Source organism: Pogonomyrmex barbatus, unplaced genomic scaffold (assembly GCF_055798465.1).
Source record: "Pogonomyrmex barbatus isolate J1 unplaced genomic scaffold, ASM5579846v1 scaffold13, whole genome shotgun sequence".
In the NCBI taxonomy this organism is placed as follows: domain Eukaryota; kingdom Metazoa; phylum Arthropoda; class Insecta; order Hymenoptera; family Formicidae; genus Pogonomyrmex; species Pogonomyrmex barbatus.
Window position 1 is genome coordinate 4,140,130 of NW_028297109.1, and position 27,277 is coordinate 4,167,406.

Sequence of the window (27,277 nt, forward strand, 5' to 3'; positions counted from 1 at the left end):
CACAAACAAAGGAAATCTCCACAGCTCTGATAGAATCGCCAGTGAAAACTGCGAGCCGAGAAATGTTCGTTGCGATCGTTAGTTGCGTGGGAAGCACCGAAAGAGCAACGTCGTGTGCTCTATATAGCGCCTATCATAATTATAACAATCATCTTTTATTTATCAATATAATTATTGCCGAGGAATCGAACTCGTCGATCGTTTTTAATTTTACGCTTGATGGAAATGGCAAAGTAAAACGAATTGATAAATCGCTCGCCGAAGCTCGTCGGGCATGTCAACGGTAAGCTGATTAATTAAGACTACTCGATATCATCATTGTGTAATCGTAAAGGACATCAATCGCCAGACTTCTCAGAAGGCGATGCTTGAGACTGGCAGGAGATCCGCCATAAGTACATCCGAGCTAGGACTTTATTCCGATCGCGGTGATCGATATAGGAGTCGTTACGGTTTAATTGTGAGAAAATTTGCGATTGGAGTTATGGTGGTAGTAACAGTGATATTGGTGAGTAGTCGAGCTGAATTATACGTTTTTATTAATTAATTACTTGTTCGTTAGGAATATTATATTGAAACGTAGCTGAAGCTTAGCTGACGAAAGCTCACAATTAAAATTTGTAGTTAAAGTTCATAAAGAGCTCAGAAAAACAGAAAAGAATAGTAACTAATTCAGTCAATAATATCATAATTATACATTATAAATATTTTAATCTTACAACAAATCATTTATCCATATTTAGTTAATTATCTAATTGATATTCCTTTTTTATGACGTGAACATATGTTTCTCAATTGTATTTGTCGTAGCATAATAATTCTATGCGACGAAGGCACATTAATATTCTATAATGGTGGTTATTAAAGCCACTAAATTTCTACAATTGAAAATATGAAATAATACATTGCAATTGAATGGATTATACGGAAGCGGTACTCATCACTTGACATTATTCATCTTACATACGTCTTACGATCAATAATTTTGCTGCACATTCTATCAGACAATGACCTTGCACGATGAATCACATCTGCATAGAGATCTGCAACGCATCCTGCTTCGCATGATTTCGTTGCACGCGCCTTCGAGACAGATAATAATTAAACGGCGAGGAATTTTTTGCGAGTTTCTTCCACGCGCGAGAAGAACAATAGGCGTAATTATAGTTTGTGCGTTTTCTCCGGTGATTAATACCGGAGACGTGTGTGGAATTGTAATTTCACCGCGAATCTTCGGGTATCCCTTCCATGCATGGGGAGTCAAGCGAGCGAAGATTTCTGCACGCTTCACATATAGGGCGTTAACTGTGTTTCAGTACGGATTAACCATCACTCGCCACTTGGGAACGTGGGTTAATTGCATTTTAATTGCTATTTTAAAAGCTAAATAAATCACCGTTGATTTATAAACTGTTGAGTGCAATCACGCAATCGATTTATTCTTTTTTTGTAAATAATCTTAACATTAAGATCTAACAATATGTTCCTGTTGTTAAAAAATATTCATTGAAATGTTATATATATTGAATTTTATTTGCACATCCTTGCAGATATAAAAAATAATTTTTTCTAATAGATCATGTTACTAATCAATCTATCTGAATCTTTTATTTATTGTAAAATTTTATATGTATATATTATTTGAATATCGCGATTTTAATATTTTAATATCATCACAGGTGGCGATATTTATGTACGATTTTACGTCCGTCACATCAGGGAACAGTAAAATCAATCAAGAAACAAAACACATATATATACTGCAGAATACTCTCAAGAAATCATCGAATCTTTCCAAAAAGTCAAACTCCACGATGTACGAAGCCGCGATTAATCGTACAGACGATCTTTCCATGGAAGATCGTTCGGATGATAAGAACTACGAAATTCTCATGCAACAAAACGCAACAAGCGATATAATGCCGGTCGAGACACGCATCGTGAAAGCGGATGAACCTGAGATGAGAGCGCAGAATCTGCACAATTTCAAACAGCGGAAGAGAATGCTGAAATCCGTGGAAGATGCCAAGGAAAATGAGGAACCCGAATCCAAACAATTGTTTGACAATCATGCGATCGTTTATCGAGTGAGACAGAGGTAAACGGCATGTCGACATGATTAATTCTCACAATTTTCTTAATAACATCTGATTCCTCTGATTACATTCATCAAAATAAACGAAAAGCTTAAACTTAAAAGCTGAAAAACTTTTTGCTTAAACAACGACAAACGATTTGTAAACGTCGATTTGGCATGATAGTACGACTTTCATGTAATGCAACGCGGAAGAATTCACTCGTGTAAATCGCGATATTAAATTGATGGATCAATTCTGCCATTAATAATCCTAAAAATTTTGCGAATATCATTAATTTTTTATTTCAAGGACTTTCTATGTTAGGTAACGTTGTATTAAATCGAATGCGCATGCTAAATCGAATTTGTAAATTGTACATTGCACAGAATCTCGTCAACGTCATTCATCACGATTACGTCTCGTAAGACGTAGAGAGAGCCGATCTTAATGATATCATCAAAACCAATTTGCATAAGGCATCAGATAATTTTTATGTATCGGATGACGACGATTTTTCATCAATTTGGCAGGTACAAATATCCGGATATAGACGAGGACATAAGCGCAGAAGAGTCACAACCTACGCCGTTTCATTGGGAATTCAAGACGCCACATCCGACGTCGTTCAAACGACCGAGGTATCCACAACTGACGCAATATCGATACCCTCATTCGTCCAGAAGCATTCAGGATATCATCAAATATCTGACGAATAATGCCGAAATGCCGAATCGCGGCATCAAGTTCACCGGCGTTTACATGAATCCCAAGAAGTACGATCTGATACCCGATATGGGAGAAATGATGTCCAGTAATGATAAATTCGAGGAGAACGAGGCGCCGCCTATCTATCCGATGAAATCGACAGTGCACAATAATGATCCCTTTTATCAATATAAACCGAAGCATCCGGCAGACGTAAATCTCTTAGCCACATCTAATGTAAGGTGATTAAAAATTTATTATAATGTGTGAATATAAAATCAGTGAAAATGTTAGATACTAATAAATTGAATCAATAAAGAAAAAAAATGTTTTATTTATACTTATATATATTATATATATAATATATATTACACACACACACACACACACACACACACACACACACACACACACACACACACACACACACACACACACACACACACACACATACACATATATATATGTGTGTGTGTGTGTGTATATATATATATATATATATATATGCATACACATATATATATATATAAATATATATATAATTTTTTACATATTTACAGAATTATCTTTCATTTTATAATAAAGTACATAACTTTTTATTTGATAAATAAATTGATATTATAATTAATATCTGCTAATTAATCCAATTATTTTTTTTAGATTCTCTCCGAGCGGAATACATCGATATAGTCCTTATTACGATCCTATATACTCCCGACCTTTAGTTAGCTACAATAAACCGATCGTGACGGAGCCGCAGTACGAGACCGTTGACTCCTACTCGACGAACACATTGGGGAAGAGTCGAAAACCGAAGCCGTTTAGCGTAATGCTCGACATTTATCCCATTACTGACATTATGGAGCAGAATAAGAAGACAACGTGGCCAAGGCCGCAAGCAGCAGCCATAGATGATTATGATATTAGAAGACCCATCCAATATCGTGGACCAAAATTCTATGCCTCACCCCCAAAATCTATACCCCTTGTGGCTATGCCTACACCCACATCGGAAGAAGAGGAAAGACGACAAATGATATTTCATTTAAACTTGTATCCTCGTAAGAAGAATAAGCTCAGCAGGTACTCTTTTTTAAAAACTCATCGTTAGTTAGTTAATTTTTTCTTTCATTTGTTTTATTATTTCATTTTTTTATAAAAAGATCCAACTTGATTTTGAATTTAATAATTTTAATTTTAATTAATTTTAATATTTTTAATTTTATTTTTAGAAACGATATCATTCACAGATCGGAATTGATGGAACCGGAAGAGCAGCAGGAATTCGCGAAGAAAATAATGTCTCCGTTGGAATCGATCGCTAAACATTTAACTGATCATTCCGCAATTGAAGAGTCAAGATTCGAGGAAAATCAAAACTCAGAGATAACTAGTTTTCCATTAACGCGATATCACGAGATGAGTTTAGATGATAAGAATGACAAGGGGAGAGATTTTATATTAAACAATGATTCAGGAACCTATTCGAATCTGGCTAATAACAACGATATCGTGAGAGATATTGCAGTGCTTTCCAATCATAAATTAATCATCGACGAAGATTATGCTAGCACGGAGAAGTATGAAATTAACACTCGAAACATTATTGTGACTACAGGGAAAGATTGCGCGAATTGCAACAATACAACAATAATCGACAGCCTGAAGGCCAACACGAACAAAAGCATCGATCTTTCGAAGGATCTCAGCGCTTCAGCCTCTTACGTTGATTAAATTGAAAGTATAATTATCGAAGAAATGATTTGTAAGGAAAGACTGTCGAATATCTCTTGATAATTGAATGTTCGAGACACTCTGATGTTATATAAGCGAAAACCACATCACATAGTTGTTACATAAATAAATCATCGAACGTATCTTTATGTATACGATTGTTACAATAATTTTGTTTTGATGAAATATATTTTTGTAGTCAGAACATCTTCGTCAGGATTAATTAAAAAATTTGTGGATTAATTTAGAAAGAATATTTTATGCCGAAGGAAAAAGCAAAAAATATCATTAACATATAGTGAAGCTATAACATGTATCTACAAGGATACATGTTACAAGGTATATGTAAATTTTGACTGGGTTCAATAATCGCGCAACAAACTCATTAATCAGTGATGAGGAAAGTGACTTGTTTTTTATTATGTATTAAGCAGTTTTGGAAAAAAGAATGACATCAATGTGTTTTTCACATAACCAGACAAATATTTCAATAACGTGTTTGAATCTGCTTGAATCCAGCTCAGATTGCTTCCTCGCCTTGACATTTCTGTCGAAGGCATTCGGAAATCTCGCGTGATCTCCAGCGAGAAGATATTCGTCGCTTAACTGAAGATTGCCTCATAGGCAATTACCATTGCGAATGTGATGGGTTGCACGTTTACGAGACGAAATTATCAAAACAGCTAGAAAGTTGTTCATGCGAAGTAATTCAGAAGGTTATTTCGCATAAAAATTCTATTACATTATAGCAAACTTTGAAAAAGTTTAAATCAATTTAGAAAAATAAAATTTAAATAAATTTATGTTTAATAATATATTTTGACTTTTGCAAACAAATAAAATTTTAGACAATGTAATTATATTATTCCTAGCAATTTTAATGAAATAATAACTTTTTCACGTATATTTATCTTATATATATAAATTTCTTTATATACATTTATATACGTATAAAAATTAATTTCATATATGTAAAGTAGTTTATAAAAAGTAATAACAACATGAATAAGATATATGTAATAATAATGTGTGATAAATAATTTGTCGTAAATGTGGATGAGCAGGTAGATGTATACATCGTATCTTTTTTATTAAATATTTAAACACAGAACTAAAAATCAAAATTAGTTTATACAAATTTAAAAATATATATTGTCAACTATAAAATGTACAACTTTACTTCTTAAATACGAACATAATATTACATTATATTACAATGAAAAACGCTTGAAGTTTTTTCAATTATACCACAAGCACAGTATGTGTAAAATATACACTTTACTTCTGCATTCGAAATTAACCTAATCTTAAAAATACTTAAGGATAATACATTGTCAAATTTTACAAATCATATATTTCATTGTACGCACGTCTTAAATCATACATTACTTTTTACATTATAAGTATAGCACCATCTATTTTCTCTTCTTTCAACTCTTCTTTATGACAAGTTCATAAATTACTATTGTTAATCTTTTATCAGACACTATGTTGTTTGTTTTCAAAACTTGCTAGAATTATACACAAAAGTATCTCATTTTATTAAACTTTTATTAAAATTGTTTTTTTATAATTTCAGAATAAATATTACATATGTCATGATAGAATTTGCTCCTGTTTAATAATGAAACAATTTACTGTCAATTAAACTCCACTAACTAAAAAAAAGTCAATGTAATTTAAAGATATTTTTGTAATGAATTTTCTTGGATATCTACGTTCTCGAACCCAATGTACTTGGATGATAAAGCGTCGTGTCGGCGCCCCATTCATATGGGCCCTCGTGTGGACCCAGAGTGACCATCGTACCAGGACCTAAAGTTGTATGAGATCCGGAACTGACCATGGCTGGCCCGGAGGACACATAACTGAGAGGTGGTCGTGGTTGATCACGCAAACGCGCGTGCTTTACTTGTCGTTTATACCTGAAAAGAAAATGCAGTATATAATATTTTCCTTTTAACATTTTACTTGTCAATGAAATGATGAATAAAAGTAAATTAGTATTTTTATAATAAAACAAAATTAATAACATATTAACTACATAAAAAATATTTAAATTTAATATTACAGTAATATTAAGAGAAAAGAAAAACGTTAAAAGTTAAAATAAATTATAGAAAATGTATTACTGCCAAAAAATAGATTTTATTTTTAAAGGCATATGCTATTATATATATATAAACTACTATTAATTAACAATGATAGTTGACAGTTACCTGGCGTGCATACAACATAATGCACAACTAGAAATTATGGTAGCGATTCCAACGAGGACCGCGATGGCAAGAACCCATATTTGTGTCATGGAGGCATCGGCGCGAGCTACAACGGCAGCACAATGTTGCACTTTCTCCACGTGGTATGTCTTGTACACCTTCTTCAACTCTTTATTCCTTGGATCAGTTAATAATAATCGCATTTCGTCTAAATCGTAGGACTCTTTGCCAACCATTTGGAAACACGAACTGGTCGATGAAAAATCCAGGGAATTGTCCTCTTTCGAATAGAATTGAGTGTCATAGACGTTAACGCTGATCGGCAACGAAAGAGCTTGCTGGACCGCTTTTTCAAACTCTTCCAGCGTCTTCCTGACCTCGACTGGCGGCTTCGAAAACACGAACTTCAACATGTCACGATCACGCAACAAGAAGATTCTTAAGGTGATATTAGTCTCACCCCCCGGCGTCACTGAATTGTTCGCCGACACGATCATTTCCATAAAACCGTCCGCATATCCCGTCATGGAGCCCGTCGTTCTGAGCTCGCCAGTGCGCGCATTCAAGGACAGTTGCGATGGAATCTCCTTCTGCGACATGGAGGGATCAACCAGAGACGTGAAGGATACTTTACTCATGTTGTAATTGATGGGCAACGCGCTGGAATCGGCGTCATAAGCTTCCAACGTGATCAAGCTAGTATCGATTGGCACATTCAAGCGAACCCCCAGGGTTACATTGTTCTTCTTGAAGCGCGGTTTATTGTCGTCGATATCCAAGACCTTAACGAGCACCTGTCTTTCTGAAGGATCCTGTCTGTTGTACGGTTTCGGCACTATGTCCGACTTTTTAGAAGAATATTTGAAGCACTTTATGGTCAGTAAATGAGATTCAGCGGTTTCTCGGTCGAGCCGACCGTTTGATTTGATAACCGCGGAATTATTTTCTAGACGTTGTACCACGAACAGTCCTGCCTCGTTCCCGTACACGATCTCGTAACCAATCATTCCGTTTTCACCGATATCCTCGTCAATCGCTTCAATCACGCCGACTTTAGATCCTACCGGGACTTCTTCTAGGACATTTAATTCAATCGGCGGACTATCTAAACTACGTTTGAAATGTGGTTTGTGATCGTCGATATCGTTCACGATCACCTGAAGCACCCTGGTCGCCTGCTGTGGCGGCTCGCCGAGATCCTGTGCTACCAGTATCAATGTATAACTGTCCTTGGTTTCTCGATCAAGTAATTTGCGTGTGCTAATTAGCCCGGTGTCGCTGTTAATCCTAAAAGCACTCGCATCTTTGCCAAAATTACCATCCTCTAGGAAACGGAAAGTGATTCTACCATTTGGCAAGTTTGGATCATCGGGATCGGACGCTACCACCTGGAACACCGGACTGCCGACGGTGGAGTTCTCCGCGATGTAGGCTATTTCCTCTAATGTCGGCCTGATAAACAATGGCACGCCGTCGTTGCTCACTACGTCACCAATGTACAGGATAAGACTGACGTCTGAATATAAAGACGGTTCGCCGTTGTCCTGCGCTCGCACTCGCATGTTGTACGGTTCGGTTCTGCCTTTTCCAGTCAACGCTCGGGCCGAATAAATCTCGCCCGTCGTGTGATTTATTTTAAATAATCCTGAAAACGATCAATAACATAACATAAATATCCAGCAAATTATTCTTTTTATATTTTTTCTTGAAAAGTAATTAACTTCTATTTTAAATTATTAATTCTTTTTCATAATTATTTATAAAAAAGATATCCCTGAATTTCTACATTAATTTTAACTTCAATTGTGTTCTTTATACATATATATTTCAGAAAATCGAAAACATTCTAGTTAAGTATAACATTTGATCCTACCATTAGCTTCACCTTCATCGATGATTTCGAAGTGTATCACTCCGCCTTCGCCTTCGTCCGGATCAGTAGCTGTGATGTTCACCACGCTAATTCCCACCGGTGCGTTCTCCGGAATCACCGCGGTGTAAGACTCTTGTTCAAAACTAGGAGCGTTATCATTAACATCGAGAACGTCGATCGTCACCAAAGCTCGACTGCTTCGTTGCTCGGCTCCACCTTGGGGCATATCCGATGCCACGACGTAAAAGCGCAATACCGATTGTCTTTCTCTATCCAGAGTTGTGTTTGTGGCGATCTATAAATTATTTCTTTCGGTATTTATTCTGATAAAAATATAAAAACTATATAGAGAAATAATTAAAAACTTTAATTATTTTTTTAAATATGTTTTAGACTTAATGTTTAAAATTTAGATAAGAAAAAGTAGAATTTCTTAAATATGTTATTTTTTGATTCTTTTGACGCTTTGTTTATTCTAATTTGAATTTAAATTAGAATAAAAATAATTAAAATGAATTTTACCTGAATGCTGCCCATGATAGAATCGACTTCAAAAAGATTGGCGTTTTCGCCTGCCAAGGAATATCTTACTTCGCCATATCCTCTTTGGACTTCCTGTTCTGTTTTAGAGCTATCCATATCCACTGCCTTCACGTTTAATATGGCATTCGAGGAATTAGCTGACTCTAATACAGAAATCTTATAATCCTTTTGATTAAACTCTGGACTATTGTCATTAATATCCTGAATCTCGACAATTACATTGGCTTCCGACATCTTTCGCGTTATATCGTAGTCTCTCGCAAGCGCTCGTACTTTGAACCGAATGAACTGTAAACGAAATCGAAATATACTTATAATATAGAATCAAAATAAAAGTCAAGATAAAATATAATATAAATTTATTATATTATTCTTATTATTAATACAATACAAATAATAATAAAGCATTTTTATCAGAAATTATATCAATATCAAAACAATCATAAAAAATTTTATTCTATAGATTTTCAGAATGTTTTATTATAAAATATTTGATTTCTGTTTGTCACAAATTAAAATTTCTTACCTTCTGATTAAGCACTTCGTAATCCAATCTCTTACTTAGCACGACGTTGCCACTCTGAACACCCACATTAACATAGCCTTCATCATCGTCTTCTCTGACTAATTCGAATCTCTGAACCGCATGTCCCGTCGTCGGTTCTTTCGCCGACAACATTAATAATGTCGTACCCAAGGGTTGCTCTTCTGGAATCGTGATTCTTATCGTCGGATTATTTGGTGACCACCCAGAATTGGTGAACATTGGATTGTCGTCGCTGTAAGCCTGGATATAGATTGTCACCTCTACTCTCGCCGTCTGTTTGTCTCTGTCAACGATGGCGTTTAAATCTTTTGCTTGTACCGTTAATATTATGACAGCGGCCACTTGATAATCTAGCACTCGATTAACGGTTATTAAACCGGTCGTGGAATTTATTCGAAACGCCGATTTATAATCGTAAGTGGCTGTACTTTTCAAAGCCACACCGGTTTTGTCGACAGCCCTTATTGGTTCTACTAAAGAGTATTCTAAATACGCATCTGCATCAGGATCTATCGCTACCGCCTTTAATACAGGTTCACCTGTACATAATAATATTTTTAAGTGCAAGTAACTTGAATTAAAAAAATAACAGATAATTAAAGAAAAGAAGAGTAAAGTTAATATGCCACAATTATAAAAATAATAATAATAATTTTAAAGATATTTATTGATACCTAAATTTAAAAAACCTAGAATCTTTAATTAGAATCTCAAATTTTTAATTTAAAGTATAACTATTTAAAAAAATAAATATTACACTAATTTTTAATAAGCAATTTTTTTTTTAGGAGCAACCTACCAATAGCTGCTCGTTCTGAGACATAAACCAGATACGTTGATTCATTAAATGTCGGCGGTTTATTATTCACATCTATAATATTCACCGTGACGGTGGTAGTGGCAGTTTCCTTAACAGGTGTGCCAGAATCAACGGCGTATACGATGACCTCGTATTTTTCACCACCAGCTTCCAGATCCAAGCGAGCATCAGGTGACACAGTTATAATGCCAGAACTGTAAACCAGCCTATCTTACTAACTTTACTAATATCAATCTTTATCTTTATCTTGTATCTTAGCTATATCAAGTTTTACGAGTTCAAATAACAGAACAAAATAATTAAAATAAAAACAGCAAAGAAGAAAGCTTACATAAAGAGATTGTAAATTTTAGCATTATATTAAATTATCTAATCAATTTTATAACGCACCTGGAATCGATAACAAAATTATCCTTAGAACCAGATGCAATGTAATACTGCAATAAGTTGTCTCTTCCGTCGGGATCATTGGCGACCACCCGAATCACTTCTGTTCCGGGAGATGCGTTCTCCAAGAGTCTCGCTCGATAAGTACTTGGACCAGGTAAGTTTGACTTGTAGTTTCCTCGGAATATAGGTTTCTGGTTTCCAGGTACGCCAACGCGTACGAAAAGTTTCGCTTCGGAGTATAAGGGAGGTGTGCCGGTATCAGTCGCACGAATTATTAGCTCGTAAGTACCCCTTTCGGTGTCTCCGGACCGAACCGGTTTCGACATGGTTACTTCACCAGAATCCGAATTGATCTGTAAAGTTTATGTTAAAGAATTTGTCACAAAATATTATCTAGCTTTATCGTAAAATTTAGCAATTGCATCTATATAGAATAAAATATTAAGAAAAAGATTCTTAAGAATATAAAGAAAAAAAATATTCTAATAAGAAAAATTAATAACTGATTTTAAAAAAAATGAAAATGAAAATAAACAAACCTTAAAAACATCGTCTGTCATACTATTGTGTCGACTAATTGAATATACAACTTTTCCATTGCCCTGTGCCGGTCCGTCGAGATCGGTTGCTCTGACGAACATCTGCGGATCGAAGCTGGTAGCATCTTCGCGGATAGTTCTAGAATACTCCGTCTGCTCGAACATCGGTTTATTATCGTTAACATCGTCGAGTTCAATCAGAATATTAACGGCGGAAACTCGACCGCCGCCATCCATCGCCTCCATCGTTAAGGAATAAGATTTCTGCGCTTCATAGTCTAGTTTCTTCGCCACGAATACTCCGCCCTTCTGCGGATCGGTCTTAAATTTGTCTGCGCCGAAACCCCGTAGAGTATACGTTAATTTGCCAAAGGAACCGCTGTCGTAATCCTTCGCGTAAACATCGCCAAAGCGAGTGCCAGGCTCCGCATCCTCCGAGATCGATAATTTGTACACCGATCGGGAGAATTCGGGACTGTGATCGTTAGCATCCATCAACTGGATGTGTACTCTGCAAGTGGCTACCTGTAATATGAAAAAATAATTCTGTAAGAATCTTGTTAGTAAAATGATCAACGAGAAAATTTCATACAAAATAATTAAATATTCCTATTTAATGTTTTAAGGAATATTTCACTCAGTATATATTTAAAAATTATTTTAATAATTTTTTAATTACTGCGTTATAAATTAATTATTAATTTATTAATGTAATTAAATTATGTGAAGATATTTTTTAATATTGTATTTAAGAAACTTACTACTTCGCTCGCTACGGTCGCGATGACGTCGAATTCAATTTCTCTTTTTGCAGGATCGTCAACATCATAATCAAGAACATTGACATCTTTAGCCTTGATCACCACCGGTACTCGACCCTGAGCTTCCTCAGGACTAACAGTGAATGCTTTACTGATTCCAGGATATCGCGGCACATCCCGCAACGCCAGGAAATATTTCGCATTGTCGCCCACGTCACCATCGCTTACAATCATGTTCAGACCTATTTAATTATGATATTGTTAATAAAAATCTTCTCAAAGAAGGAACAAAAATAGAAAATTAAAAATAAGAAATACAGAAAATCCCAATTGAAAATATTAATATATTTATCAAGTATTTAATTTTACAAGCAAAACACAATTTCTATCCAATTTAATGACCTGGTAGAGGAGTGTCCTTTCCGATGTCCTCGGAGATCCTGATGCTGAAGTAATCCTCATTGAAAGCAGGCACGAGATCGTCCACGTCCGTGACGACGATCGTGACGACCGACGTCGCGGTATCAGCTGGTATTTCGTTGTTAATCAACTCGGTGGCTCGAACTTGGAAGGTGTAAATGCCACCGTTCTGCAGAATCCTGGGATCTTCGCGATCGAGGGATACGTTGGTCGTGACCAGCTTACCAATCGTAACATCACCATCGCGAGACATCTCAAGATCAAAATGGCCGGCATCGTCATCGTCTAACGTTAATAATAGGTTTCTCGATTCACCGGTATCACCGTCACGTGCTCGCACTATCAGAACCGTGTGACTAGCTGCGGTGTTCTCCGAAAGCGCTGCACTGTAAGGCGCATTCAGGAAAACAGGTGGCTGATCCTGCACGAGAAATTTATGCAAAAATTCATCTGTTTAATTATAGCTTTCTGTGAGAAATTGCTTACTTCGAAGTTTCTTCAAGTCTTGCAAACGTCTATATTTTATTTATTGCTGCTAATATATTTTTTATTTCTACTATTAAAAATTAAATAGTATCACGTTCTCATAAGGTAAATTTATAATTTTGTTTTTTGCTATTAGTTATTAGTTAACTAATTTCTATTGTTTAATATTTTTAGATTAGATTTAAATTAATATTTATAAAAGTGTGAAATCAAATTTTAATTAATATAATTAATATAAAAACGAAATACTAGAAGTGATGTAAAAAACGTGAGATAAAAAACTAAAGCACTTATTTTAATGTAAACGAATCCTAAGCGTTATTCGCTTAGACGACCGAGATTGGTTACCACTTGATAGTGTTCGTGCTGACAGACAAAGATTGAATAACAAGTTGATGATTCCCTGCTAATTTTATCGCAAATGATGTTATTATTCAATGTAAGACTCCCGCCGGTTCTGCGTACTGTTATTTCAGTAATGATCGAGACCTACTTACCTGAACGTCGAGAACGTCAACGGCAACGGTCGCTCTAGCCTGCAACCTCTTCAAAGGATCGCTAGCTCCATCAATAGCCAGCAGATTAATCAAATATGAATTTCTCCTCTCGTAATCTAACGGTTTCGCTAACGTAATCTGCACGTCGTATTTTCCTTCAGTAAGCTAAAACAAGTCGTTGCAATAATCTCAATAAACCACCTTTTATTAATTTTTTGAAAAACTTAATCTTTAATTTAACTTTTTAATTTCATTTTTTTTTATTAGAAATTAATAACAAATTAATTACCTTCTCTGTAGAGACGTCGAAGACCTCGCAGACGTCATCATCGCGTGACGCCGAGACACATTGCACGTGAATATCGGCGTTCACACCACCATCACGATCAGTAATCGTGATCGTGCCTGGAGGAAGTAATAAGCCACCCACTTGCGCACTTTCCGGCACTCTGGCGGCGTATGGTCGGCCGTGGTAAACTGGTGAATTATCATTTTCGTCGAGCACGGCTATTTCACGACGAAGAGATACCGTGTTAGGTTCCGACCCGGCAATACCTTCATCTGGAACAAATAAAAATTTATTCTTAAAAAATTGGATTGAGCTTTCTTATTACGATTTGATAAAATAAACGACTTCATTGTACATCAGTTAATAAACATCAACATAAATAATTAATTAAGTATTAAAGAAATCTGCTACATCACGAAATTTTAATAACTCTGATTTTGTAAAATCAAAGTTAATAAAAATTATTTATGAAAAAACTAAACTAAAAGATATATTAATATACGATTGTATTATTACATAATAATAATTGCACGTGTAACGTTACCTGTTATACTAATAATGACTTCAATGAGATCTTGTGTTTCTCTATCTAAGGCTTTCCTCAGGATCACCACACCGGTGTCCCTGTTCACGGTAAAGTATTCGCCGCTGATAGAATAATGTAATCTGGATTCTTCAGGATCTTCCCCTCGAAGAGTATAAACGGGAGCACCAGGTAGTGTACCCTCTGACACAGCCAACCTGGCCATATCTCCACCTTGAACGAAGTGGGGCGCCCTGTTTATCACCTGACCCCATGACGAAGACCACGTGGAGGCCAACAGCAGTAAAATCGCCCACATCGTCACCTGCGATCGACCCGCGCTTTATCGAAAATTCAGTAGTCATAGCAGCATAAAGCAAAACAATGAAATAATTTAATTATGGGTAGTCAAAATTCATTAAAAACTTAAATATGACAATAAAAATTCATATAGCTTATTATTTAAATATAAATTTTGAACTCAAATCACATAAACATCGATTTTATTTTTGTTTAATAGCAACAAAAAAATTAGCGCCTATTTGACGTAGAAAAGAAAACATAGTTATGGAAGAAATATTTGTTATTGATCGAAAATATTATCGGAGCTACTGTAGTATCGTTACGTCGGAGTTCGTCGAACCATAACTCGAAAAGTTACAATCAACATGCAAACGAGCGGATAGGAAATGGCAATCGCGTGAGTAGGATACAACCAGATCCGAAGGCGCTTTAGCCTCCACTTAAACGCGAGTATCCGCCGTCTACTGCTACATTCTTTTTAGTCATTCTACGAGAGAGAAGTCTGGCGTGCAGGCAAACCGCGACCGGTACTACTGGCAATCTCCGCAATCATGGCCGGCAAAATGCATTTTCCGCCGAGTGAAACGCCGTTAGAAATCAGATTCCTTTTCAGGAATTCGCAGAAGCCGATTCATATACGAGAACGACCTGAGTACGTGACCAAATCGAATTGCAAGATTGTATCGAACGACAGAAACGCGACAATTTTCACTTCACACACAATGCGCATACCTGAAGGAATCTCTTAGTCTAAAAAACGAGTTCGTGGAAGAGAGCCATTTTTACAGCGCTGTTTTATGAGGGAAAACAACTTTACCTTATGATACATTTTCTAAGAAAATGTATGTTCTATGAAAGAACTTATTTTTTAGCTAGAAACTTTTTTTATTTCGCGAGGAAAAGACTTTAAATTAGAAAAAATATAAAATATGTCATATGAAAATTATTATATTTTACATAAAGATGCGAATGCTGGATATGTTTTTTTTTGCATACTCTGCTGATATTAGTAAAAATTTTAAGTTTTACATAATAATTATTACGTAATAATTATTTTAGATGATCAAATATTTCTGAATGCTAAAGGTTCTTACAAAATTTTAAGAAATATGTTTAAATAGATGAAAATATTTGAAATGAAGACTTAAAATTTCTTTGAAAATAAGATAGATAGTTGAAAATACCTACGTCGTAAAAAAATTGCTCATTTTCTTAATTACTACTCCCACGTAATGTTCGCAGCGAGACGACATCAGCGAACCGCGTCTGCTCCTTAATGTCGCGTGGGCAGATACGACGGATTACAATATCACCAAGCACCAGCAAGAAGAAATGACGTTAGCAAGAGCAACAGAGTGACATACAGCGTGGGGTAATGGCTCTGCATTTCCTCGACGCCTTCGTGCGTGCAAAACGATCTTGACTTCCGCGTTCTGCCGACCGTAGCCGCCATCGGGAATCGCGTCCCCGGAAGATGTAATTATCTATCAGTCGGAGGAAAAAGATTTGCGGCTGCCGTACATACGCGATGCAGCTCTCTTCTTTTCATGCACGTCCTAAGAACAGTTTCTCGAACGCGAATCTCTATTCCTATGCATTTCGACTGGAAGGAAGCACGTGTTACGCGCAAGATGTTATCTTCAGCAACGAAGATATAACGCACAAACGCACGCACGAGCAAGTTTATTATAGGATGAGAAGCAGTGCTCCGTAAAGATGCGAATGCTGGATATGTTCTTTTTGCATCTGCTGATATTAGTAAGAATTTTAAGTTTTACATAATAATTATTTTAGATGATCGAATATTTCTGAATGCTAAAGGTTCTTACAAAATTTTAAGAAATATGTTTTCCCTCATATGTGATCATTATGATCATTAGTTATATTTAAGCTGCATTATAATGGCAAAGGTATTGCGTGTATTAAATCTAAGTTCTCATCGTTGTTACTTCATCAATGTGCATAGATAGAATGCAATCTTCTTTGGTTTTGTGCTAAACGAATAAAATTGAGAATCAGGTAATGACGCTTGGCTATGAATGCGCAATGAAAGTACAGACCTGCAATTACCATACTCTGAAAGCGAGATTTCTCTACGGAGAACAATTAGTCTTGATTGTTGAACGTGAGTCAATGTAGTTTCGTGAACAATGAAAATTTATTCTGATAAAAAATCTCTAAACTTAGAAAATTAAAAGTTGTTTTTATGTTTTAAGTACTTAAAATAAATAAATAAATATAAATAAAATAAATAAATACATCAACATTATACATCAACATTATATGGTGGAAAAAATAGAGAAGAAATAAATTTATAAAATTAAACTCTGTAAATTCAATAATATTAAATTTTAGGCAATTAAAATTTCAAAGTACAAGCAAAACGCAATTGATTCATAATTAATAGATCCGATTATGATTTCATAACTCTTATTTAACACGAACAATGTGCACATTAATGAAAGCGCATCATCTCGAAACGAACTCGGTTTCTCCGACTTTGTATGACTTGGAGTAATGCGGAAAACTGCAAGGTGCGAAAACCGTGACGACGATAATCGAATGAATTGCGACATGTACGGAGAACCTTAAACAGAAGCGGCCATTACTGCCAGCCAAGTATAAAATGATACCGAGAGATTGAATGATGACCTGCGGTCGCAGCTGTGCAACGAGAAAGGAATCAAGTGCAACTCTCATGCAACAAATTGTTTGAAAATTAACGCTTGCGAAAGATCGCCACGAGCTCACTGCTGATCTACATAATTACCTGTATGTATAATTATATAGTTTCTACTATTATAGTTTCAACTACTGCCACTCTAATTTTACGATAAACAAGTTTGTTACAGTTATATTTACAAGAATGCCGGTATTCTTATGTTTGTAAAATTTAAATTATTAGATAGAGACATACAGATTTACAAATAATGTAAAAAAATAATTGCTTTATTTTTATAATATAACTCTTATTCTTTTATGTTAATAACGTTTTTCACTAAGTGATACAAAGTTATTAACTTGTATTATTTTTTATATTTGTTGCAATTATGTACGATTATTCAATTAATGTTTTTTTTTTATATCTTGTAAGATAATTACTCAGCGCGGAAAAATTTCTTTGGTATTCAACAAGTATTTTATATGAAGTGAGCTTCTACGTGTGAATGATATATATCACGTATTAATTATTAATCTTTAGGATTATTTATCTAAAAATTTAAATAATATATTAAGATACAATTTTTCTGTAAAATGTATTTATTTGCAAATTCTTTTTCAGTAATCTAAATAATACTTCTTTAGTAACTAAAGAATATTAATAAGTTATAGACAGTTATTGTTAAATAATTATAACAAAACAGAATTTTATATTCTAATTATTAAACATTTTAATTTATTTATACTTAACTATATCTATACAGTCTTTCGCAATTTATAAAAATAAATTCAAGTTATTGAGAAATTTTTGTCTTTCTTATTTACACGGATGTAAACAACAACAAGAATTAATTAAAATTATATAGATGATGAGATTTAAGCTTATCAGACCTATCCCAAAAATAATTTCGAAACAGATGGCTAAATCGAAGGAAAGGGGAAACGAGGAAAGAAGAGTACAAGTGGGGCAAGTAGCAGGAAAGAGCGAAAGAGGAAGTCAGAAGTGAGGAAAGAGTGAGAGAGAAAGAAAAAAACCGTTACACCCCTCTTCCTCTGGTCACCGTTACGTTACGCGGTTGGAATCCTGACACTGCGTGACCAAGTGATGCCAGAATGAATGACGAAGGAAAGGAATATCCTGGTGCGTGCTTATCTTCCTGCAGATCTTCACTTTCATCAGCGCGCTTTGCAAAGGACAAGGAAAACTTTTTTTTAATTTATCAAACTCTCGTAAATCATATCTAATAAATCATATTTTGCAATTCTTCATAGCATATAATAAGAATTTTTGTATAAAATTTATAATTTGTTCGCAGATATGAGATTCGCTCTTCTTGGACTGACAACTTTGATAATTTCAAAAATCGTTAGTCTTTTTAATTGACGGAAGTCACGGCAGTACCTGCGTAGAAAATTACCGTCGAAAAATTCCCGCCTGTTCCTCGAACTTAACATTGCTTCCTTGAAAGCAGGACTTCGCCAGACCACAAACTGGTTTCTTCGCAGAATGACGAAAAAGACAATAAGGATTCGAGTAGACTTATGTGGTTTCTCTAGACTGGTCAATTATTCTTAATTTAATTAATGTCGGAATTTTGTCGGAATTTTTAGAAATACGTCCATCAAATCTCAAAAATTTGAACACAATGCAAGTTAAGTTAATATAACATTATTTTTATGATATATTATAATTATAAAATATTATTTATAAAATATATATAAAATATTTATCTAAATATTCAGAATCTTTTACTATCTTTCAATATTATTTGAAATTGTTATCTCGTCAAACTGATAATTTTATTACAACGTAAAACTAAATAACCGATACAGGTTTTAACAGGCTGTTTTACAGATACCGAACAAAAGGAGAAGCCTGGATACCGTTGCGCCAAGAAATCGTCGAAGAACAAGACGACATCCTCAATCGACGACCTCGATCCCTCGATTTGCATGAATGTCGATTTACAATCGTATTTAGGTTCAGAATCCGATTTCGATCTGTCCTTCTCTATTATATTATTTTCTTTCAATGTGTAACATAATTAGAAAATATAAAATATGATCTCCAATGTATTCAAATGAAGATAAAAATTACGCAAAGAGTAATGACTTAGAATAGAATAAAAATATAAAATCACACAAACTTAGAATAGAATAGAAATAGAAAATTACACAATCACTTTGGTATACGAAATTTGTAATACGAATTAATGATAGTGAAATGTTATATACATATTTTAGTGAAGACATATGAAGACACAAAAACTTTTTTTGAATAATTGAAACAAAAGTCAAGGCGGCATCCATCTAACTCAGCATATTTTATTGTTTCGGAATGAGCAAATTTTGAGCAAATAATGTTATTTAATATTTTACGACACGCCGAGTTTGCAGAAACCGAAATTGTTCGATCTTTATCAATCCTCAGCAGGCTCTCCGTTATGCGGAGATCAGTTTCTTCATGTTGAAAATAAATATCCAGGTCAATGTTTTCGACAATTAGCATCTGCCCACCGACGAGAACGAATTCAAAAGATTCATCTTGCGCTTTTCAACAAGCTCACAGAACTTACCTTTCAAAGTCGCTCCGAGATACCGCGCTGCACAACACGGTTTATCACCTCATCGTGTCACGACACCGCACGTGCTATATTCCCGCGCAACATTCAATCTGTGTTCACTTAAACATATCCGCGAAACCGCGCCGGATCCGCATGACGCACCTGCGGAGAGATTATTAAAAGGAAGAACAGACGCGATCGTGTCTCTTCTACCCTCTCGGTGTCATTGGACGTCGACGTCGTCCCGGACCGAAAAGAGAACCAACCGGTGTCTGCCAGCCAATGGATAGGTCTATACTGCATCCTAAGGAGGTATGCGGCCTCCACCACGGGAATGGAAGGTATGGAGAGAGAGAGAGAGAGAGAGAGAGAGAGAGAGAGAGAGAGAAAGAGGGCAAGAAAGAGAGAGAGAAACCGCACACCTCGGAGTAAAGAGAGCCTATAGTCTGTACTCGGTAAAGTTCCACCGAAGACACAACGACCCGAAGAACAAGTCTTTTTCTTCGCGTTACCGAGAGTGTTGGGTGACTTGGGAATAGTTCCTTCAGCCATAAGCCCAAGGGTTGCGCTTGGTCTCGAAGAGATTAGGTGACTTGAACAATTTTTTAGAATTAGAAATTTGTAAAATAAAAAAGACTTTAACTTCTGCGATATAGAGTTCATTTTTATGTTTATATTTTGCAAAAATATTTGTACAAAATAAATAGGGTTTCTGTAACTCAAATGTCACGATATTAAATTTTTGTGGCAAATATTTAATAACGTAAAAAAGTTCTGTCTTGATTGTTTATTAATTTTTTGAAACAAGTTAAATCATCGGTTCAAATCATAGTTATTTTCGTGTTGTTTATGATAATGTAATGACTCACATGGTTGACAAATGATTTGACAGTAATGAGAAATGGCAAAAGATTGGGGCTATAATGAAAAGCGAATCAATGATGAGAACGGAATTGCATCATCAGTTTTCTTGACATTTCGTTTGCTAGACGCAATCTTGAAGGTATTGTGACCTTTTGATGTAGCTCTTTGATTAAACTTCAGATAGACTGTTATGAAATTTATTTTTCTTTTCAGATCTAATTTATCCACGTTGAAACAAAGTTTACCTTCCAGTCTTTTACCTTCAGTTGCACGAAAGCTGAATGAATGAAGAAATGCATATCAATAATTATATTTTAAAGAGAAAGCTTCAAGAGAAAGTAACCTTTTTTTCATTTAATAAAGCATCCATAAAAATTAAACAATTATCTCCTGTATAAATCTTCTTATAGTTTTAAGCTTTGAGAACCGTTTCAACTTTAATGACTAATAAACTAGATATTACTGCTTAACTAGATATTACTGTTTAAAATGGAAATTATTAAAAAAGCAATATAACATTAACATATGTTAATTTATATAAATTATTTATATAAATATCTTTTAACATTAGTATATTGTATACTTAAAGTACTAATTTAAATATCAAAATATTATTTATTAGAAAGTTTAATTCAAAGATACAAAGTATCAATTTTTTTTAAATATAATGTTCTTAACAAATTATTTCTAGAGTGTATAAAATTGAAACAAATTACGAAAGAAATGAAAAAATTAATGTCAGCAATTAAATACTTGAAAGAAGGCATTTAAGCGTAACCAAGCCGCAGCCAAGTTTACCTCCCGCAAGTTCCTCGTTCTTGTCCATCTCGCCAGAGAGATAGTTCAAGAGGTTCTTTCCCGCGTTTAAGGCGAGCGTTTAACGTGTACAGGCTATAAAAGAGCAACGTTAAAATGCCGAAGGCTCGACGTGACTCTGTTCCTCTCCGTTCTGTTCACCCATTCTTTCTCTCTTTCCGCTCTTTCTCGTTCCTCTCTTTCTCGCTCTTTCGTTCGGCGGGGATAAAAAGGACACGGAAAAGAAGTATTCGTGAATCGTAGCGTGATCGGGAAATAAGGACGACGAGAGAAAGGTAGAAAATCAGTCAGGCAAGAGGAGGACCTCGCTACCGTGAGCGAGCGGGGAAAGGGGATTTATACAGTTAGCAAAGACCGCGACGAGTGCGACTCCACCTTCAACGATAGAGTATCATGCCGATATCTAAAGTTGGACGGAGATTGTTTTCTCCTCTATAGAAGCGGGACAAGACCTATTCAAGCTGAAGGAGATCGGCCGGACCGGATTCTGGGTCTCTCCATCGCGTACACGGCATGCTGTCGAAATCGTAACAAACGGCAATTATCTTGTTTGTTGTTTGTTCCAGAGAATTTATGTGAAATATCTCTATAACTGAGTCGCATAGATGAGAGTCGGCTAATAAAAAATACAATTCATTAAAAGAAATAGAGAATAAAAAATTGGCGTAATTTTACAGTAAAATACAACTTTTATAATATTATGAATGATTATAATTATTCGCTTTATTATTATAATTTACTATAATTAAGTTATGTATTATATATGTTATGTTATATATATTAATCATATGTTATACAATTACATGGTTCTCATTGCTTATAATTTATAATTAAACATAATTAGAGGCTCACGTATCCGCTAAGAAGGAGCAAAAAATTCGAGAAATTAAATAATTAATTCTATACATTTTTATATTTTAGATTTTCTGGGCGTGATAGGGCCAGATATCATGTCTGCGGAGTTGCGGAAATCTGAAAAGACACGTAACGCATTGCGTCCAACGCGCGCAACGCGTTTGTAAGATAATAAATTACATGCGTTAGTAAGACAACGAGGAAGACAGAGAAGACGTCGTGGGAGAGATCGCGTCTGCCAGCGCAAACGCATCATCTTCCGACGTAATCGCATCTCTCTTTCTCCCTTTCCGCCTCTCTGTTTCTGCAACTCATTTCTGCAGACGTTCGCGTCCTGTTACGACTTATGAGAAAACTCTCGTGAACTACATGAAGTACGGGGTGTTGTCAGTTAGATAACCCACTTCTCACGCGCTCCCGCGCCTCTCACGCGCGAAAGACCTTTCAAATCGGCACGGCGATTTCCTCCAGTACAATACAATAATCACGAAATCGATTGCACGGAAGATCGCTATTTCAGTCGTCCGAGTCTTCCCGAGTTTCTGTCGAATCCGTACCGTAACGAGAAGAAGCGAAAAGTGACCTAGTACACAATTCGTTTTCACTCGCACGAATTCGCATAAATAATTCATATAATTGTACGAATAAAATATATCCATAATTTATACGATATAATCATGATTTTTGTATTAAAATCGAATTACAGACTTGTTTTATTTATTCATTGAAACTTTTGAAAGACTGTAATTATTCTTCTGCAAAAATGTAATTAAAAAACGAGCTAATAGAACATCTGAGTTTATGATGTTTCCTCAGAATAAATTGTCTTTTCATTTATCGAATTATCATTCAATGAATCAACAATTTCACTTTATAATAAATATCAATGTATACTATTCAAATAGTAAATCGATCTATAGCTATAATAAGTGATCAATTTAGCAAAAAACATAACTCTACTTTCCGGAACTACTTCCGGAACTGCATTCGTGTAGCTTGCACGTAACAGCTTTCTGTTTATTTATGAAATATCATGATGCTCTGTAATAAATTTGCCCGTTAACTTTCTTTACATAGTTTGATATGTACACTAATCATTTAACGTAAGATAAATGATTCTAATTATCTTGAAGAGTTATGATTAATTTTCATAATTTACAACATGACCAAATTATTATTTTTATTAATGAAAACTCGCTCCCAATTCCTATTTAAAAAATATATAGAAATAACGTCACAAAGATTTCTCTCTCTTTCCTAACTTGCAGAAATATTTTATGGATACCTGCGAAACCAGTTGGCGCAATTTCATTGATTGCACTTCGCCAATAAATTATCCAATCAGAGCGAATCGCCTTTATCGCAATCGAACCCTTTTTTTAGGCTTGACGGTTTCGGACGAATGCGATCGGCGTACCTACACGCCCCTTTTTTATTTGATTTTTGATTCTGCACGCCTCTGGGACAAATCTTTCGTGTAATTTCCAATATTTCCGCCGGCCGATCGAACATGTGTCTGCAACGGCATCGATTTCACGGCGACCTTTTATCGGCGCTACGAATTTTCAAAGTGTGAAAAGGGTTGGGGCTCTATGATTCAAAGGGTGCGCGAATAACACTGCAAAAAAAATATATATTAGAAAAGAGGTATAAAAGTTTTTCTTGCGTGCTCCATGAAATTTTTCTGATAATAATATATTATATTTTTGTTTAATTTTAAATGTTACATATAACACGCAACGCCAAATCAGACACAGAAACCAAATCGCAAAAAACATTTTAAAATTCTACTTGCGCTTTTAAAAAGCACAAATAAAATAAAAATCACACAAACACGGATATTCTTAGATTTTTCGATAAGTCCGTTACATTTTTTATACCTCCATAAGATAGTAACGTGTGATGTACGAAATAATAATGACCAAATCCTAAGAAAGCGTGTCAGCAGTGAATAATTTAATGGCATGAATTTTTGCGAGAAAACTATTTCTACCGGGAAGCAAATCAGACAAATGTCGTCAGGAACACAGGAAATCATTTGCAATAATTGACTCGCGTAAACATTCGCTCCGTGAATATTGAATAATCGGTCATTTATTCCTTTTCTCTTTTTTCATTGTAGCCCCAAAGGCACATGATGCCGAATATAGTGGCATGATCTCCTGAGGAGAAAGTGGTTTTATTCAGACTCTTGCAGCCACCATTGCAGTTAAATCTTTACAACAACGAAAACATTATATAAGTTCTTTTTCTATAACGCTATTTCTCTCTATCCTATCATAACAATTACAAACCTTTTACATACTTTATGTTAAAGATATACTACCGCTATTAAATAAATAGCCTGGGAAAAAAGAATTTTAAACTCTTTATTCTTCATATTTCAAGTTATTTAAACGATTATTACTATCTTATTTACTTGGAAATATGAAATATATCTTTTTTCTTGTTATTATATAAATATCTCATGTTACATTAGTATTTTAGAATGTCTAATTAAGTTAGTTTGCAGAAAAGAAGCTAACTTATATAAATATAAGTGGTACCTTCTCTCTTATATGCAAATAATAATACGTTCAACCGTTGCAATGCATTCGGAAGAATAGCGTGAGATATATCAAAGTTGGATCTGTGCCAAGTCGGTCGATGTACTAGGTGCAATGTTCGTAAACACATGACGCGTCCGGAAAATTACTGCTTGGAAGCGTTACAATTATGCAAATTGATCGAACGGTGCCGTAATCCCTTCGCGTTAAACGCTCCATCTTCCGTTTATGGCATAAGAGAAATTTAGCGCAAGAACCTGCGGCGCGCGACGAAAGTAATCACGTAGTTCACATGCCGCTGTAACTCGTTATCAGATTGCAAACTAATATCTGAAAAGCGATTTCGTGATAATCCAAGCAATTTCCCGATATAATATAATTTTAAAGAATTATTTCGCAATTATATTGAATCATTCTGAATATGAACAGACACAAGATAATACATTTTAATAAATTATTTGACAATTCAATTGATTAATATTGCGGGCTATTAATATTCTGCAATCTGCTAATTTAAAAAAAAACGATATAAACAAAAAAAATAATTTTGTTAAATAATAATCTTAATATTAACCACTTCTACAGGTTCAATGCATATGTAATATTTTTTTTATTTAATAAAAAAATGTATGTACAAAGATTCCAAGACTGTACATACATATACATACATATACAATATTGAAATTTGACAATTAAAATTTTGCACCCTGATTGTAAGACAGAATTCTTAAAATAATTCTAAAAAAAAGGCATTTATATAACGAATTTTTTTCGATATCTCTCAATGTCTCTAATTTTTCTTATATAACTTTACATACTTGGGAATTGTGCAAATAAATGAAAAATATTTACAATAATGTCCCCCGATAGACACGTGTTACCATTTGTTCAATTCGCACGCGATTTATCCCAAATATCAGACACGAAGTCAAAAAATCACATAATCATCACCGGAAGGCAGATTTGTTTGTTTCGGTAGGACAAATTATTGACAGTACACTCAAAATGTACGTGAATCCTTCATGATATCCTTCCTGATAAGGAATCCTCGTGCAAATAGACGACACGTGTTTTTGACATTTTTCGTTCCCGAGAACTGTAGGCGCCGGGTCTTCTATTTTTCATGATAGAATCATGCGCGATCAGGAATCAGAGCACAGAATTTACTGATACCGATTGTAGACGTGGACATCAAAACGTCATTCCGAAACGTTCCAAAATCCAATCAACATGTCAAAAACGGATGATAATAATACTTCCTACAAATCAATTTGATTAGTGTTTTTATCTTTGTATCATTGATCCCTGAACAAACTAATATCTCGCGCTATTAAATGCGTTAGATATACACTTCGATATAATCTTGTCTTTCATACCTTCTTTCATATTACAACACGATAGCATTTGTTCGGTTGCTGAAGTTATAATGAATGCAATAATGTCTATTGTTTGCATGTATTACTATCCTTGTTTGTCATACTGTTTTTCTAATTAGTTTATAATTTTAATAAAATAAAAATAAAATATCTCTGTTATATGGATTCTTATACGATAACGTAATTCTAGTTTGAAAAATAGGTTATTAAAATTTAATTTATAAAAATAAGATTAAAATAATCACTCTAATGAGATATAATCGATTCTTATAGTATTCCATAGTTTTGATCGAAATTCTTCCTGAATACCCCGTTAACTCTGGTTTCTATAGCGATACGCTGGACATTATCATCTGATTAGCGTATACGACATATGGTCATCGTTGATTTTATTAGATTATCTGCAACTTATTTTTAGTCATATATTGTACATGAGTGTTAGATAACCACGAGACTGCGAACTTTCACGAAGAAATTTGTGAATTGTAAGTAATAAGAATGTATTTTCAATCTTCCATCTTATATCTCTTATGCAAATAATATAACATTCTACTAAAGCTATAAATATTAAAATATTAATATACAAGATTTATTGATCTGTATAATTAACGTATAGAATTTATTTATATAGAAAGAATTATATATGTAAAAAAGCTACGTTTTATTTCCAAGATAAATACGCCTGTTTATAGTTAACCCGTTTTACTTCATAGACAGGCGGTATGTGAAATTCAAATTGTGAAAAGTACAATATTAGTACTATTCACAATTTGCACCATTTTTTTCTCTGCAGCATTAATAATGAAAAATTATTAAATTAAAAAACAAATTCTAATTTTTATAGTAAAATTCTCGTTTTAAGAATCAA

General features: G+C 34.5%; 2 protein-coding genes and 1 long non-coding RNA gene across 12 annotated transcripts; 2 read left to right on the plus strand and 1 right to left on the minus strand.

Moving 5' to 3' along the window:
• The first annotated feature begins 59 nt into the window (after positions 1-59).
• On the plus strand, positions 60-5,657 carry LOC105421993 (uncharacterized). Its single transcript, XM_011631192.2, is given in 7 exon segments — positions 60-283; positions 335-508; positions 1,680-2,098; positions 2,609-3,025; positions 3,444-3,866; positions 4,016-4,473; positions 4,476-5,657. Coding segments are annotated over 7 exon segments (1,938 nt in total). The 5' UTR covers positions 60-274; the 3' UTR covers positions 4,514-5,657.
• Positions 5,642-14,743, minus strand: Cad74A (cadherin 74A). 2 transcript variants are annotated; one of them, XM_089072140.1, is made up of 13 exons: positions 14,446-14,743; positions 13,902-14,173; positions 13,613-13,777; positions 12,612-13,050; positions 12,210-12,451; positions 11,449-11,973; positions 10,910-11,262; positions 10,499-10,713; positions 9,679-10,238; positions 9,132-9,440; positions 8,610-8,904; positions 6,737-8,381; positions 5,642-6,442 (listed from the first exon to the last, which is right to left on the minus strand). In XM_089072140.1, the coding sequence occupies exons 1-13, from the start codon at positions 14,741-14,743 to the stop codon at positions 6,232-6,234; spliced, it is 5,529 nt and encodes a 1,842-aa protein (XP_088928266.1). In that variant the 3' UTR covers positions 5,642-6,231. The 2 variants fall into 2 exon arrangements, with proteins under 2 accessions (XP_088928266.1, XP_088928265.1); XM_089072139.1 differs by having other exon boundaries at positions 10,499-10,725.
• On the plus strand, positions 13,633-25,681 carry LOC105421990 (uncharacterized). Of its 9 annotated transcripts, none has more exons than XR_016138222.1 (7): positions 13,633-13,772; positions 13,913-17,499; positions 18,306-18,529; positions 18,705-20,540; positions 20,845-20,955; positions 21,030-21,154; positions 22,554-25,681. It is a non-coding gene; the product is annotated as an uncharacterized LOC105421990 (long non-coding RNA). The 9 variants fall into 9 exon arrangements; XR_016138229.1 differs by lacking the exon at positions 22,554-25,681 and having other exon boundaries at positions 18,705-19,040; positions 19,244-20,540; positions 21,030-21,387; XR_016138224.1 differs by lacking the exon at positions 22,554-25,681 and having other exon boundaries at positions 13,913-15,124; positions 15,210-17,499; positions 21,030-21,383.
• The last annotated feature ends 1,596 nt before the right edge of the window (positions 25,682-27,277 follow it).

Excerpts from the sequence above, each read along its gene's own strand:
- Cad74A (XM_089072139.1), bottom strand. The coding sequence starts at position 14,743 with ATGTGGGCGATTTTACTGCTGTTGGCCTCCACGTGGTCTTCGTCATGG. Across the intron at positions 13,051-13,612 it reads TTGACGTTCTCGACGTTCAG|GATCAGCCACCTGTTTTCCT; the intron begins GTAAGTAGGTCT and ends TTTCTCGTGCAG. Across the intron at positions 6,443-6,736 it reads TTATGTTGTATGCACGCCAG|GTATAAACGACAAGTAAAGC; the intron begins GTAACTGTCAAC and ends TTTTCTTTTCAG.